Source organism: Curcuma longa, chromosome 21, assembly GCF_044706935.1.
Source record: "Curcuma longa cultivar G26 ecotype Majalengka, Jawa Barat chromosome 21, ITB_CL_G26_1.1, whole genome shotgun sequence".
Taxonomy (NCBI): Eukaryota; Viridiplantae; Streptophyta; class Magnoliopsida; order Zingiberales; family Zingiberaceae; genus Curcuma; species Curcuma longa.
Genome location: NC_133881.1, coordinates 12854152 through 12870512, shown reverse-complemented (window position 1 = coordinate 12870512; position 16361 = coordinate 12854152). Strand labels below are relative to the sequence as shown.

The following is a 16361-nucleotide window of genomic DNA, read 5'->3' as shown; positions in this document are numbered from 1 at the left end:
GACTCTGATAAGTATACTCCCTCAATAAAATATTTTTATGTGTCACACTGTACTGTATTCTCTAATGAGTACTCTATGAATTAAATTTATTTGTTATTAATGCACAATGAAAAATAAGAAATAAATACAAAAATAAAATACAAGCATAATATCTCGATTTTATATAGTTCGGAATCTTTGATTCCTATCACATGGTCTAGAATTTTAGTAACACCATTATTATATTTTCTTCTTTTAGGATGTGAAGACGGAAAAATTATCTCTTATAAATTTAGTCTTTTATATATAACACAAATTAATTTCTTGTAGATCATCTTTAACTATTATATATATTGTAAATAAAACAAATTATGAATCGCCATAAAATAAGCACTTGATATCACAAAGTTGGATCAATTATTATTGTTATGATGTTTAACTTCAACCTATACCTGAAAGCACATTGATGTTGATTAATTGGTTACAACATATCCACATGATTTGGGCTTCACGATAAGAACACAGGAAACTCTCTGCTCCGGTTAACAAATTATTTAAGTCATAATATTAAATATTATTAAAACTGGTTAAACTATATCCTGTTATATGGTTAAAATAGTTAGTTGCAAATGGATTATAAAGAATAAACAAGATGTTTTAGATAATATTGAAAGATATAAAGATAGACTAGTTGTAGCTAAAAGTTTGACTGAAATAGAAGAACTTGATCATCATAAAACTTTTTCTTCAATATTTAGAAAGGATATATATTTAAGATAATCATAACTTTGATATATATATATATATATATAAACTTGAAGGCTTTGATGTTCAAGGGCATTAATTCTTTTACATGAGACAACACCTCTAGCGAAGAGAAACATGCATGCACATATCCTAAGGTAGATTTTCTAGAGTTAATATATCTCGTGTCGAAGTTTATTGGTTGCTATGAGCTGAACATGTAAAATTTCAAGAATAATTCATTGGAGTTTATTCATGTTAGATCCTGAATGAATATATATTCATTCATAAGAATTTTATAAGATTATTTGAAACAAAAGAAAATTGTGTCAGTTACTGTTCGATGAAGGGTTGTTTGATATTGATGAGCTTGTTGGATTGCATGTGATCAGACTGCCAGTTCTGAGAGACCACTCGGCGGCGGAGGAGTCAGCGCCATCAGCCTCCTCGTCGCGGGAGGCGGCAGGGTTGCATCAGCTCATGAGGTGCCGGAGAGTTGAGAGAATGATTACACAAAGGAAGCATGGCAGCATGCTTTTATAGAGAGAGAGGGTAAAGGTACACATAACACACGCCGTAAATTAATAGAATTATCAAAAATGATTTTAAAAAAACAATTTAAGAATCAGCATATTGTGTCCCATGATTTTTTTTTTAAAAAAGAAATCGATTAATTTCAATTTTAAAAAATTTGGTTCGATGGATATATTCAATTTCATCCGAATGCATGCGACTGTACAATAACGTGTTTTATTCTTCGTGTCTTAAAGCATGTCCTGCTAGATATGAGATCAGAATTGAAGGTACTTCTTTGATGCGGATGATATAGATGACATGACTTTCGATGGAAGGAAAGTCAAGAATAAGACAGTGATCATAGTTAAATTGAGGTGTCAAGATCAGTAACATAAATCCAACTCCATCAAGTTGAAATGACTCATGCCTTGAGTTCAATTAGACCGTAGTAGAGATGTCGGGTGGGCCCAATCTCATCCCCCCTACCAAGCCCACCTTGGTTAATCTCGTCTCGGTCATAATCGTCTCGACCGTAATCGTCTCGACCGACTTCATCTTGGCCATAATCATCTCGGCAAATCTTAGCTCGGTCGTAATCGTCTCAACCAATTTTGTCTCGACCAACTTCATCTTGACCAACCTCGTCTCGACTAACTTCATCTCAGCCAGCCTCGTCTCAGCCATCTCAAACCTATATTCTCAATCACTCCTCGCTCTACCTCGTATTGGGCCCCCACCTCAAGCCCCCTAAGTGCCAGTGTGACACACAACCACCCGGAGGAGAATATATTCGCAGGCATCACATATTTGGTCCCCTCCGATACCTTTTCTTTTGCACATCCGGACAGAGGGTGTACCAGATTGTCTAGGCATGGTCTCTGTCGGTACCTTCTCTTCTGCACATAAGGCCAAGGAGAATGCACAAGTGTCAGACCTGATTCCCTCCGATACCCTCCTTTTTTCTTGCACATACAACCAAAATAGAAGAGAAATTAGAAGGAATTTTCTTCTTCGGTAGGCGGCCGCAGGCAAGGGGGAAGATGTCACTTTGCCATACATGAGGAAACCCAGTGCAGATTATAAAAGGACCAACTTACCACCATGTTCGAGGTTCGATCCTTGAAACTCTACTACTGCTACTCTCTTTCTCATTTTACACTACCTTCATCGAAATCCTAATTTGAGCATCGGAATGGCCTGCCGAAATTCTTCAGCATCAGTCTAACTTCTTCTTTTAAGTGTGCTTCAGGTTCAGATCATGTCCCGCTCTTTGGCCCAACCCAGAGATCGTCCGCATCAGATAATTAGTTGATTGATGGTTTGATCATCCGTGGTATTTGACCAAACAGTTATATATATATACTTCTTGTTTGTATATTAACAACATTTAATTTTTTTCTCTTCTTTTTTTATCTTTTTTTATGCAGTATAAAAACTTTTTTTTTTACGAGTAAAAAGAGAAAGGAAGAGAATAAGAAGATATTATATATCTCTTCGTTTAGATCAGAAATACAATTCATAAACTCACACCATGCTCTCCTTTGATTCATACTTATAAGTCACATGCACTTCCTTAACGTACTATTGGAGCTCACACTCACAGGCCTGCATTATGAGAGGTATGCAGTATATGCTTACATGCATATATATATATATATAGCGATCGACTAATAATTAATCGATCAGTTCATGCTTAATTCACTTGGTGAGATGGAGTTGGATCTTCTTCTTGAGCTCGTCCTTGTTGGCCCCCACCACCCTATCCACCTCTTGCCCTCTCTTCACCAGCACAAATGTTGGCATCGCCTCCACCTTCCACTGCTGCGCTACCTTCTGCATTAGCCATTGATATGATGATCATCGTCGTCGTCGTCGTCCCATTGTACGTATTAATTATATATCGAAGCAAATAAAAAAGCTAAAGCATGAAGTGGGGGAATATTGAATATGTGTATATATCATTGACCCACCCGGAGCTCGTCGACGTCGATCTTGAGGAAGACGACGTCGGAGAATTGGGAGGACATCGCCTTGAACGCCGGCTCCATCGTCCGGCACGGCCCGCACCATGACGCAGTGAAGTCGATCACCATCTTAATTAACCGGACAGAAAAAGAAATACCAAAGCAATGAAAGATTAATTAATTAATTGAAATAAAAGCAAAATTATTGTGTCATCAGTTTAATTTCTTTTCGATGAATGAAAGGTTGTTTGATATTTACGAGCTTGTTGGATTGGATGTGAGACTGCCAGTTCTGGGACCACTCGGCGGCGGAGTGGACGGCGATGACGCAGGAGGAGGAGTCGTCGGCGCCGTCGGCCTCCTTGACGCGGGTAGCCTCAAGGTTGCATGAGGTGCCGGAGAAGACAAGGCCCATGCTTAATTATCTGGCTTTCTATTTCTCTGCTCAGAGTTGAGAGAATGGTTGTTACTCAAGGAAGCATGGTAGCATGCTTATATAGAGGGAGAGATGGTAAAGGTAATTAGGGGAAAATTACTTTTTTATATATATTTTTTTAATTTTCAGTACTGTTAATATATATATATATAAATTATACGAGTAGTTACTACAACTTACGTATAAAAATAAACATATTCAGCACTTGATATAAAAAGAAAATCTTTATAAATTTAATCAAAATTATTATAGCTATTTTAAGTTATTTTGGCCTTTTAAAAGATGATTTTGATATTTTTAAAATAATTTTGATCAAGATTAAATAATATTAATGCATAATATTTTTATCAAATTAAATTAAAAAAATAATTTTAATACTCATATAATTGTTATAACATGGCTGGAAATAAGAATATAATTAAAAATACCTTTTTGCACAAAATTAAAAGGGTTATTAATTTGACTTATTCAAGAAAGGCATCTAATTATTCTGATTTACTAAAAATTACATGGTGCTATTAAAAAGTATTCACTTTTACTGATTTGAATAAAAAACGTTTATATATTTTCTATGATAATGCCGGAGAATATTTACTTTTATAAGTATCTAAAAGTGAAATTAGGAATTTTTTACTCAAACTAGCAAAAGAATAATTTTATTAAACTAATTAATTCCATTTGGTTAGTTTGGATATAAGATGTAAGTTGTAATATATCTTTGCTAAATTAAATTATTAATGATATTGTCTATATTTTAGAATTATATGAGAGATTAGAATGTGTTATTTATTTAAATAAAGATGAAGAATATATAATTAATGTTAAAGACAAAGAGACATAATTGAAATTTATGTTGGAAAATATAATTAAGAGGTAGTACCACCTCAAGAGTCAACAAGTACATAGAGATTTTTTTGAATCGTAAAAGTTGAATATCTGAATCCCGACTTGTATATGATATCTCTCTACATGTATCATTTTATTTTTAATTTCCAAACTTTATCGTATAGTTGGCCGCAAAATGAAACCTTGAAATTGTAAAAGAATGATGCGTATTCCTTGAGTCATGTGTAGAACAAGAATTAGATGCTGACAACTAATTTCACCAGAAAAAAAGAAGGGTTAAAGTTTAAAGTTCAATCTTTTTACTTTTCCTTTTAAAAAAAAAAGAATGTATCAATTTACTTTATTATTATTTTACTTTTCATAATTTTACGCTTCTACTTTATATACTTTATATCCTAGCTCAATTTTATTTTTCTCAAATTGGCCCCTATATATAATTTCCATCCTATCGATTTAGCTTCTTTGGAAGAAAGTAGGAGTTTGTCTAAATTGAGATCCTTTTAAAAATATTTTGGGGACGACAATTCAAAATTAATATCATTCCGATGGAATACCGTAGATAGTTAAATCACCAGTCCATAAAACTCCAATTCACGCACAGCTGCTTCCGCCAGTGAAAGGACTTGAGGAGAAACTGAACGAACGAATTAGATGGATACCGAGGATTTTCCCGACAAGCCACTCTAACATACGCTCAAGTCAGTATTGGTAGAAGAAGAAGAACAAGAAGAAGTTGTTGTTGCTGAACTTGCATAGAGAGTTTTCCATACCCATTGGAGAGCTTATATACTTACGAGAAAGGAATTTCCATGTCGACCTGTGGGCAAGCTTCTGTCGGGGCCAAGGAGACCTCTGATGATTGCTAACGGAGAGCCCGACAGGAAGCATCTGGGGGACCATGTCTACCAACTTCGAAATTGTTTTGTGGTTTGGCGGTGTTGAATTACCTTTTGGTTGTATACACAGACACGAGAGGATCTAGGAAACCAGGTTTGCCAACCTTATAACTGCCCTGACCCCTTGGCAGGGCTCACATGCTTGAGGGATTTTGGCAGCTTCTGTGGTAGGCAGAGGCAGTGGCTGAGATGAGGCGTGGAGAGGTAGAGCTGGCTGAGGGGCCGCTTAACTGAGTGATTTGGAGATGATGAGCGGTGGAGAAGCTGAGTCATCCGAGAGTCGGGCTGCCAAGTTGCGAAGCAGTTGAGTGGCCGAGTGATCAAGAGGTGGATTGGTTAAAATGACCGAAAGACCGAGATGATCGAGGTTGGGATGGTTGAGAGACTGAAATGGTCGAGGTCGGGATGGTCGAGAGACTGAGATGGTCAAGGTCGGGATGGCCGAGAGGTCGAGATGATCGAGAGATTGAGATGATCGAGGTCGGGATGGCCGAGAGGTCGAGATGATCGAGAGACCGAAATTGTCGAGGTCGAGATGGCCGAGAGACTGAAATGATCAAGGTTGAGATGACCGAGAGGCCGAGATGGTCCAAGTCAAGATGGGGGCGCTAGTTTATCTAAGATTGACTATTAACTTTCTGACTTGACACATCTACTTGTCCCTTGATTATTTTTGCCACGTAAGGTTAATCAGAATCTGCCATATGAAATATAATATCTATAAGAAAATTTTAATTGCATCACTAAAAAATAATTAGCTCAATAATAATAATAATAATAATAATAATAATAATAATAATAATAATAATAAGAAGAAGAAGAAGAAAAATAATTATATAGTATTCTATAAAAAGTTGGAATCCACCACCCCAACGGTCCCACATGATCGGCTCTACGATCATCTGTAAGGAGGTAAATCGAGAAATTATAATTAGTCATGACGGAGGAGGATATTGATCGACTTCGTCGAGATTCGAACCAAAATAATTATATAGTCGTAAGTAGTAATTGAAGTTTTAACCCTAGTTTTGAATGAAAGAAACTATATATTGTATTATGTTTTATTAATAAGTAACTTGGGAGAAAAACACTGAATTAAACTAGTTTTAAAAGGGCCAATATCATGAATATCTGAAATTTAGAGGTCAAAAATTGAATTAGAAAAAAGTGAAAAAAAAGTTCACTATGACAAGTAAAATGCCATCAAAAGTCAAATAATGTTGACTTTTGTTTTTTTAACTTTTTGAAGTGTCAAAGATTCTGAGCAAATATTATTTATTAAATAGTTGTCAGCTTAATTTCCCATAATTAAAGTAAAATGCTTACCTATAATTATTCGTGTGAATTAATATAATAAACAGGACCCACGGTATTGACTTATTTTTAAGTTTAACACGTAGTTTTTAACAACTCGTTCTTTAGTGCTAGAAGCTAATTAATTAAATACTTAAAAAATATAGACAAAATCGAAAATATTTTTTTATTTTTTAAATTATTAAAAATGTTTCTATTTTGATTATAAATGTATAATGTTGGTATAATCATGCCCTACATCAATAAAAAATTTTAATGATTGACAATTATTTAAGGTTAGGTTAATAAGTTGGATCTAACTTGAATTACAAATGTATAGGATAAAAGAAATCCAAGAAGATTGAGAGCTGCATTCTTGATATATAAAAAAAAGTCCACATAGGTTGGAACACTAAATACCAGGCACGAGAAGATCAAAAAGGTCAAGGACCGAATTCTTGGCAAGAAGAAGTTCATGTAGGTCGGAAGAGCGGATGCAAGGCAAGGAAAGACCAAGAAAGCCAAGAACCAGATTCTTGGCAAAATGAGGAAATCCAAATAGATCGTGAGATCGGATACAGCGGTAGATGAAGGCCCAGAGACGAAGAAGCTCCAGGCACAAAGTCTAAGGAACAGGAAGTTCATCATCTCGCATGAGGTAATTAGGAAACGAGGGAAGAGAAACTTAGATTTGAAAGTTTAGGGATAAAAATTCTATTTTAGGGTTCACCAATCGATTGATGTTGTGCACCAATTGATTAGTGAGCCAAAACCCTAAACCTAGAACTCTGGGTTTAGCAACACCAATCGATTGTTGATTAGTAAACAATCTTGAGCAAACAGAAGTCTACTAAATCTATTAGTAGATCGATTAGGTATTGTCAATCGACAAAGGTTTCTCGAGCGAACAGAAGTCTGCCAAATCAATTAATATATTGATTAGACATTGTCAATCGATTGGCAGAGGTTTCTCGAACAAATAGAAGTCTGCCAAATCCATTGGTAGATCAATTAGGCATTGCCAATCGATTGGCAGAGATTTTTCGAGTGAACAGAAGTCTACCAAATTGATTGAGAGCTATCAATCGATTGAAATTCAAAATTAGATTAATTTCAACTGTCGATCTGAAATTAGTAACTGTTCAACAGATAGTCAACGGTTAGCAATCGATTGGTGGCGACAATTGATTCTGTGTTGTTTAAAAAGGGGGGTTTCCCCACTGATAGGGTTACCGTTACATTGTGATTTCTAAGCTTACCCTCAACAACAAGCTTCCACCTACAAGATCTTCAAGCAACAAAGAAAAGGAGAATTGAGCTAAACTTATAATCTTTCTCTTTTCTTCTCTTGTTGTTTGTCATGTACTTAATCTTGTGAACTTGTTGTATCCTGCTGTAAGAAGGTTTCTCCACCTTCGATTTTTGTTCGAGAAGGAGAAGGTTTGACAATAGTGAAGTCTTGATAGGTCAAGGTTGATCGATATTAGGCATGTAACGAGAAATCATAGTAGGTCAAGGTTGTCTAGATGTTAGGCAGGTAAAATCTTAATATGTTGAAGTCAATTGGATACTAACTAAAGATGATACCCTAGTAAGTTGAAGTTAACATGTATTAGTCATACAAAAAAGTTCCGAAGATATGAGGGTCCTTTGGCATAAGAGAATTCAGTGTGAATAATATTTTAACACTGTGAATAGTATTTTCAATAGTATGAACAGTGCATTAGTCAACCGATATAAATAATATTTTTGTTACATTATTTACACCCCTAAACCTTGAATTTAGAGTTTAAGGGGGGAGTTAAAGGGGGTTGACGTAGATCAGTCAACTAATGGATTTGATCAATTGAACCATGACACTATAGCAACAAATAAAAAATTTAGAACTCGATTGATTATCTTGATTGATTGGGATCAGTCGATTGATGAACAATAACAGTCGACTATTAGGATTGTTATATCGAACAGAAAGTTTTTGGGTCAAGTTGAGAACGCGACTGATGACAATCAATATAATCGATTGATGGAAAAGATCAATCGACTATTGCTACTATTAAGTGAACAGAATGTTTACAAATTGATTATTACACTCAACTAATTTAGGATTAATTGATTGATGAACAGTAACAGTCGACTGTTGTGGTGAAATTTGATTTGGAAATATTAGTACTTATGCGAGCTAAAGGAGATGAATAACTTCGATTGCATTGATTGAATGCACATCGGAAAACTTAAATCAAACTCGACGTCACATGCACAACACCATTGGTTTTATTTAGTTCACCGCCTCCCAAGGTGACTACGTCTAACATCTAGTCCTAACGACTACCATCACTAATCCTTCTTTCTCAGATATACCTTCTAGAAGCAGAAAAGTCTTTTATAAATATGTAGTTACAAAGCAACACAACAACAAGAATACAAAATACAAATAGAAATAAAAGTAAAACACTTTACAATTGAAAAAATTTAGTTTAGATGTTTGCTTGTCACTTTGGATTATCTTTTGATAGTGGGAAATGTAGTAGCACTTCGTCTCCAACCCTTTAAGATCCACTTCTTCAAAACACCTCAAAACCTTCTTTTATAGGGTTGCTATTTGAGCTGATTTTCATCGAGCAATCAGCTGATCTTATCCATTAGTCAATTGATCAACTATAGATTTGAACATTATTCTGACTCATTAGCTTAACGACTCCATCCATCTCAGCCTCAATCAACTACCCATTACCATCAATCGTGCCTAATCAATCGAATCCTGTAGTTGAGTTTTGAACATTTTGTTCACTTGAACAGTGATATTAGTCGACTCATACACTCCATCAGTCGGCTGATTTTTGATCAGTTGAGTTGAACAATTGATTTTTTGACTCTTTGTTTGCTACAATAATGTAACATCAACAGTCGATTGATCGAAGTTACAGCCAATTGCCACTCCATCAGTCGATTGCCACTGCAACAATTATTATAGAAAATCACTATTTATAGTACCGTAGCATACTACTATTCATAGTTACTGTAGCAAATCCTATTTTTCAAGTTTAATGTCTATTAGTCGATTAATACACCCTATCAATCTATTAATACTTTTATTTCAGTTTTACCAAAGCTGAATTCTCGCCTTACCTAGTATCTTGTTGACCTCAACTTAATAGAATTTTCTTTGCCCTTCATCCAATCAATCTTGATTACCGAGGCTTCATCATTGCCTAACATCCAATCAACCTTGACCTACTGGGACTTCATTGTTGCCTAATATCCAGTCAACCTTGATCTGCTAGGAATTTATGTCTCATGCCAATTTTATGTTGGATTTTCAATATAATTGTCAAGTGTCCGATCAATCGTAATTCACTTGGACTTTCTTTTAACATTGTTCACATTTGTATTTATATTTGTATTTATTTTTATATTTTTTGTATAATAATAGGTATTGTAAAAGATTTTTTCACCTCTAGAAAGTATCTAGTAAGGAGAGAGCTAGTGGATTATCGTTAAGATGGTAGACCATGGAATAGGAATATCAGGGGTTCTGATTCATACAAAATCTTGTATCTCCTATGTTTGTATTTTTGATTCTTGTATTTGTTTCCACTACGTACTAACCAATTGTAGACGAGCACATGAAAATGATCAAGCAAAGCGAACCACTATTCACCCCTCTAGAAGACATCATCGATCCCAATACATAAATATCACAATTATCAAATTGTATAACATTGAAAAATTCAAATTGTTCCGGCTGGATGCCTTAGACGGTCAAACCACCAGTCAAGGAAATATCATCTGAATCCACGTTAATCCCGCCGGTGAGAAGAACTTGAGGAAGGAAAGACTTGAACGAGCGGATTAGCAGGGCGTCGGAGATTCTCGACGGGGCCACTCCGACGCTCAAGTCAGCGAAAGAAGTAGGGAAATGAAGAAGAAAATAGTGCTTCGAGTATTTGGGATTTGAGAGAGTTTTCATACTTGCAGAGGAGTTTATATACTCACTGAAAGAGATAGTCTTGCTGACATGGGAGCAGGATGTGGCAGTATCTGAAAAGACAGGTTTTGCACATTACTGACAAGCGGGCAGATAGAGCGGCATCTAGGGGGCAAGGTCTGCGAACCTATCAACCGCCATACGGCTTGGTCATGCGACTTCTTCCGTGTCTTTTAGCCAAGAGTAGAAACCCGGTAGGGGTTAGGGGACCAGGCCTAGTAACCTAGTAACCACTTCTATCCAGTGGTAGAGTCCGCACGCTTGATTGCCTTGCTGCTAGACTGTCCTTTAGTAGGGAGGTACCAGCGGGGGGTTGCATCAGAGTGGTGTAGAGTGATATGGTTCGTCGAGGCAGAGCTGATCGAGACTGGGAACCAGAATGGGCGGCCGAGTTGGCTGAGGCTGAGAGCAAGACTGGGCGGCCAAGCTAGCCGGGGCCGAGAGCGATACTGGGCGGCCGAGCTGGTCGAGGCCGAGAGCAGGACTGAGCGACCGAGTTAGTCAAGAGTAGCGACCGAGCGGGCAGAGACAAAGTGGTCGAATCAATTGCTTGCATGAATGAGTAGCAAAGATGAGTGAGTCAGGCAGCCGAGTGGTCGAGTCAGTTGCTGAGTAGTTGAGACGAGTGTGTCAGGTGGCCGAGTGGGCGAGTCAGTTGCTGAGTAGCCGAGACGAGTGAGTCAAGCGGCCGAGTGGCCGAGTCAGTTGTTGAGTAGCCGGGACGAGTGTGTCAAGCGGCTGAATCAGTTGCTGAGTAACCGAGATGAGTGAGTTAGGCGGCCGAGTGGCCGAGTCAGTTGCTGAGTAGTCGAGACGAGTGTGTCAGGCGGTCGAGTGGCCGAGTCAATTGCTGAATAGTCGAGACGAGTGAGTCAAACAGCCAAGTGGCAGAGATGCAGAGCCGAGTGAGATTGTTGTTGGGTCGGTCAAATATGGTTTGACCATTGATCATTGACTTAATTACCAGATTGGATGGATCATTGATCCACTTCTTCACGGCATGCCAACAAAGACCCGCCGTATCACAAATAATATAAGATAATTTATTTATTTTCTAAAACAGATAATAGTACATTTAAAAAATTAAAAAATATCAAATAAATATACCCTGAGTAATAGGTCACCGGAGAGTTAGTGCTAGCTGCCAATGCGAACGGTTACTAATCGTACGTAGGAGGAAGAAGTGGATGGTCAAAGACAGAAAAAGGAAATGTGAGACAATAGAAAAGTATCGTACGTAATTAATTAATGATAAAATTAAATAGAGATGGATCAGAAAAAGAATAACTGAATCTATATGGAGGTACATGCACATACATATATATAGAGATAGAGATCAAAGAACTTAATTATTAATCCAAAATAATTAAGTTTAATTTGTGAATTAATTACTTTGTTGCAAATTGTGGTTCCTAAATAATTAATGCAATTATTTTTTTGTAGTCATGGTGGTTGAAGCTAACCTACACGTACATGAGGTAGCTGGGTGTTAGTTGTGTGTCACTATTGATTGATACATGCATCAAAATTAAAATTATGCTCAATATATATATAATCAATGTCATATATGCAACTTATCCATAATTAATTGCTTTGCTTCCAATATAATTACTCATCTCTCATCTGTCAACTAGATATGGATATCTTCAGATAAATCAAGAGGATGATCGGATAGCCGTTGCTATCACTTCCATGATAGCTAGTGTTTGTCCATCACAATAACCATAAAGCTAAGCCCGATCCCGATCGATCAATCGATCGATATGTAGGCCATTGGTTATGTATGCCATGTATTTTGAGGCCATTATATTCATCTATGCCGGCCATGATAAAAAGAATGATGGACATTTATAATTAAAGGAGGGCTATAGATTAAGAGCATCCATGCACATAATACGTACTTAAATATATATATATATATATATATATATATATAGGAAAATTATTGATTAACATAAGATATAAACTCCAGGTGTTCATTTCATTTCCTCATCAACAGCCAAAAGAATAGTGAATTTACTGGCGATCGATCGATGCATTAAGTGTTGGAGACCATTTTAGTGGTTAAGTGTCGCTATGAATACCACTACAGTTGACGCATAATTAACGCTGCAGCACGTACTGCCATAGACTTGGCTATCGAGGCTTTAATTTATAGCAAAATTAATTAATGTTGGTCGTAACAATATAATGCGTTCAACGCCCACGCATAGTTTTTATTATGCTAGCAATTAATGTCATGTTACGTGGCCAATATAGTGCCTTAAGACCACTTCCCATTGTTATAAAAATATATTTTATTGCCCTCATAAAATTTACTGGTAATTTATAGGCCACTTCCGCGGTTCGATTCCTCCGGGGTGTCGTCTCACTGGGTTTAATGCCTGGGGCGTGGCAGTCGGCTGTGCTGGTTGGGCACGTGAATCTCAATTTGATAATGGACTGGAATGTAGGTGCCAGTGGAGACTCTAGTTGATTGTTGAAGGTCGTGGGGCAGGGCCGGTCAGCCGGGGACTAGTTGGTGCCAAATGCCCAGATACCCCTTGTAAATAAAAAAAAATATTTTATTATAAATTTTACTTAAATTTATAAAGAGTTGGCCAATATTAACTGCGGACGGGCCGGCGTTGCACGTCAGTCCTTCATCGGCCGATCTACGATCGCAAATCGATCGGAATCCAGCCCGATCGCGCCACTGTCGGCCTGCAGACACTGCCGCTAGCCACATGATTTGGCTGTTTCTGATCAAATTATGTCGGATTTCGATCACTATCCGGTTGGAATCCGATGCCGGATGAAGTTCCTACGAGCGGCGCGTCGATCGCACCCGAGCCTGCGGCCGATGGTAGTCGGACGGCGCGGCAAGGCCGGCACAAACCCGGTGGGTCAGCTATATATATATATATATATATATATATATATATATATATATAATTTTATTGTAAAGTCAAGTAACAATAATTATCATAAAATTAAGGATTTTAATACATAATCTAGATTTTAATTAAGAACATGTTATCAATTGGATGGTTTAAATTTATATAACTATAACACTCGAAGAGGTTTAATTTAAATTTTATTATAGAAGGATCAAAAGATTAAAAAAATAAATTTGTCTTCAAATTAAGTGGGTAATATCTTAATATATAAAAACAAATCCTCCTGATTTGACTCAATATTCAAAATTATCAAATCATATTAGACAAACTTTTGGTGAAAGACTCGATCCCTTTATCCATCCATCCTTGTACATGACACTTTTCTCTCATTATTAATCTCAAAATAAAACTTTTTTATTCTCAAATGTCAGACTAGTGTACCTAAATCATATATATTAGTAGGGCAAATCTAAAAAAATGGCCTGCTTTATGTTTATTATTGTTAAAAAAATATTAAAAAAATATTAAAAGATGTAGAGTCTTTTTTTAATTTGATTAAAATTGTTAGATATTAATATTGTTATATCAGATTACTTTTTTTACCAATTTAATAATTTCTTAAACTTAATTAATTAAAATTGTTAATATTTTTATAACAACCATAACAATATCTATTATAATGTGAAACAACTAGCTACTTACATATTATAAATTAAAGTCGGGATTTCGTAATCTCTCGGTTGCAATTTCACTCGCAACTTGGACCTGATTTTGCTGCCAACTCAACCATGATTTCATAATAGTTTGGCTAAGATTTCAATATATGTCGGCTCTTCATGATCACTTAGCCATGGTAGAGTGGTCGCGCACTCTACTTCGATTTCATGATTGACTTGGCTGAGATTTCATCACGAAGTTATAGCCATTTAGTCGTGATTTTGTGATTACTTATTCGAGCGATGACGATCGATCGAGCAGGCAAAGGACTGAGGAAGATAGAAGGCAGTTAATGGATGAATGACCTATGGAGATATACAATCAAAGTTTCATATTAAAAATATATTAAAAAAATCATGAATTTATAAAATGAAAGATATATCTATTGATACAAGACTTTAAGTAGAGCTAAATAATAAAATCACTAGGGTTTAATTCAAAGTAATAATATCATAAAAATATTTTGATTCAATCAGTACTAATAATAGATATCAAAGTCATATATACTATTGAGAGGACCGGATTGAGGGGACTCGATTTCATTTACCCTATAAAAAAAGGCAACATTAATCCTCGAGAGGCATCCTTTAACCCTCTTAAATGCAACCACTTTAATTTGTTCAAATATTAATTGCCCCAAAGCTTTCATGAATTAATTAATTAACAACAAAATAATTAAAAATCAAAGAAAAAGATAAACGAAAATAAATAAATTCTTATATATATGTGCCTTCCACTGATCAACATCATCACCGGTCATCTCCGGCGCCTCTCCTCTTACATGCATCTTTAATCAAGCATGGCTCCGTTAAGCCTGAGCGCGAATCACAAGTGGGTGCTGGTGGTGCTGCTACTTGTGGGGGTGGTGGCGCCGCCGGCGGCGCTGTCGGACTTCGCGAGCGACCGGGACGAGTGCGCAAACCAGCTGGCGGGGCTGGCGACGTGCATACCGTACGTGCAGGGTGAGGCGGCGGCGCCGACGCCGGGCTGCTGCTCCGGGCTGAAGGGGGCGGTGGCGAAGAGCATCAAGTGCCTCTGCATGCTCATCAAGGACCGCAACGAGCCGCAGCTCGGCTTCAGGATCAACGTCTCCCTTGCGCTCGATCTGCCGTCCAGGTGCAGCGTGCCATCCAACGTCTCCGACTGCCCCAGTGAGTAATTTAATTTAATTGCTCATCTACTAATTAATTGATCCATATAAATTAAATTGCATTTTTTTTAATTCTATAAAAAAAATACCAAACAATTGTTATGAAAAAGTACAATTAAACTTTGTTTTGTTTAATTAACTGTAAAATAAATTATGGATACGTTCTGCAGGACTACTAAACCTAGCGCCTAATTCGACGGATGCTCAAATTTTCGAACAATACGCAAGGGATCATCCAGCCGGTGCCTCAGGTAATTAATTAATTAATTAATTATAATATACTTAGTCTTAAAAGAGAAATGAGCATGAAAAAATACAACATGAAATCAACATGACACACTCAACTACATGACTGTAGGTCCCACTATATAGATGTAGAACCTATTACATGCAGTGTGTCATGTTAATTTCATATTGTATTTTTTAATACTGCATATCATTACTTATCTTACAATATGTAGCCATTAATTTTAGGGACAAAGCACGAGAAAACATTTTCATTAAAACAAAACAAATTTATTAAGTCATTAATAACTCTAAGTCTATGTGTTCTTCATAAGAATTGGATATCTAAATTATTGAACAGCAATGAGCTCGGGTGTGAGAGGCAATGAGAGCAGCAGCAGCAACTCTGCCGGTGCGAACAGCAGCAGAAACAACAGGAGGAGCTCCAAGTTAACAATGGCGATGAGTTTGGCCTTCTTCGTCTTTCTCCATGTCGGAGTGCAAGCAGAAGGAAAGAACATGTCCAGATTGTTTCCGGTTTGATTTGTGAATGGGTAAAAATGAAGGAAGCAAATTTCCTTCTGACTGCAAAATTAATTACTTGACGAGTTGTTTCTGTTTTTTTTTTTTGAAGAAAAACATATTGTGTAACTTATCATGAATGATATAAATTTTAGAAATCAATACGCTTTTTTCCCTTTTCATTGAAAGTATTTCAATGGTACAAGTCC

At 36.6% G+C, this 16361-nt stretch overlaps 2 protein-coding genes across 2 annotated transcripts; one reads left to right on the top strand and one right to left on the bottom strand.

Annotated features, from left to right (window-relative positions):
- Window positions 1–2746: 2746 nt before the first annotated feature.
- Window positions 2747–3645, bottom strand: LOC141815561 (thioredoxin H2-2-like). Its single transcript, XM_074703512.1, has 3 exons — window positions 3463–3645; window positions 3210–3332; window positions 2747–3072 (listed from the first exon to the last, which is right to left on the bottom strand). The coding sequence occupies exons 1-3, from the start codon at window positions 3616–3618 to the stop codon at window positions 2938–2940; spliced, it is 414 nt and encodes a 137-aa protein (XP_074559613.1). The 5' UTR covers window positions 3619–3645; the 3' UTR covers window positions 2747–2937.
- Window positions 3646–15020: 11375 nt separating this feature from the next.
- On the top strand, window positions 15021–16334 carry LOC141815509 (non-specific lipid transfer protein GPI-anchored 14-like). The gene is made up of 3 exons (XM_074703454.1): window positions 15021–15406; window positions 15576–15656; window positions 15992–16334. Exons 1-3 carry the CDS (start codon window positions 15055–15057, stop codon window positions 16171–16173), a joined length of 615 nt encoding a protein of 204 aa, XP_074559555.1. The 5' UTR covers window positions 15021–15054; the 3' UTR covers window positions 16174–16334.
- Window positions 16335–16361: the final 27 nt, after the last annotated feature.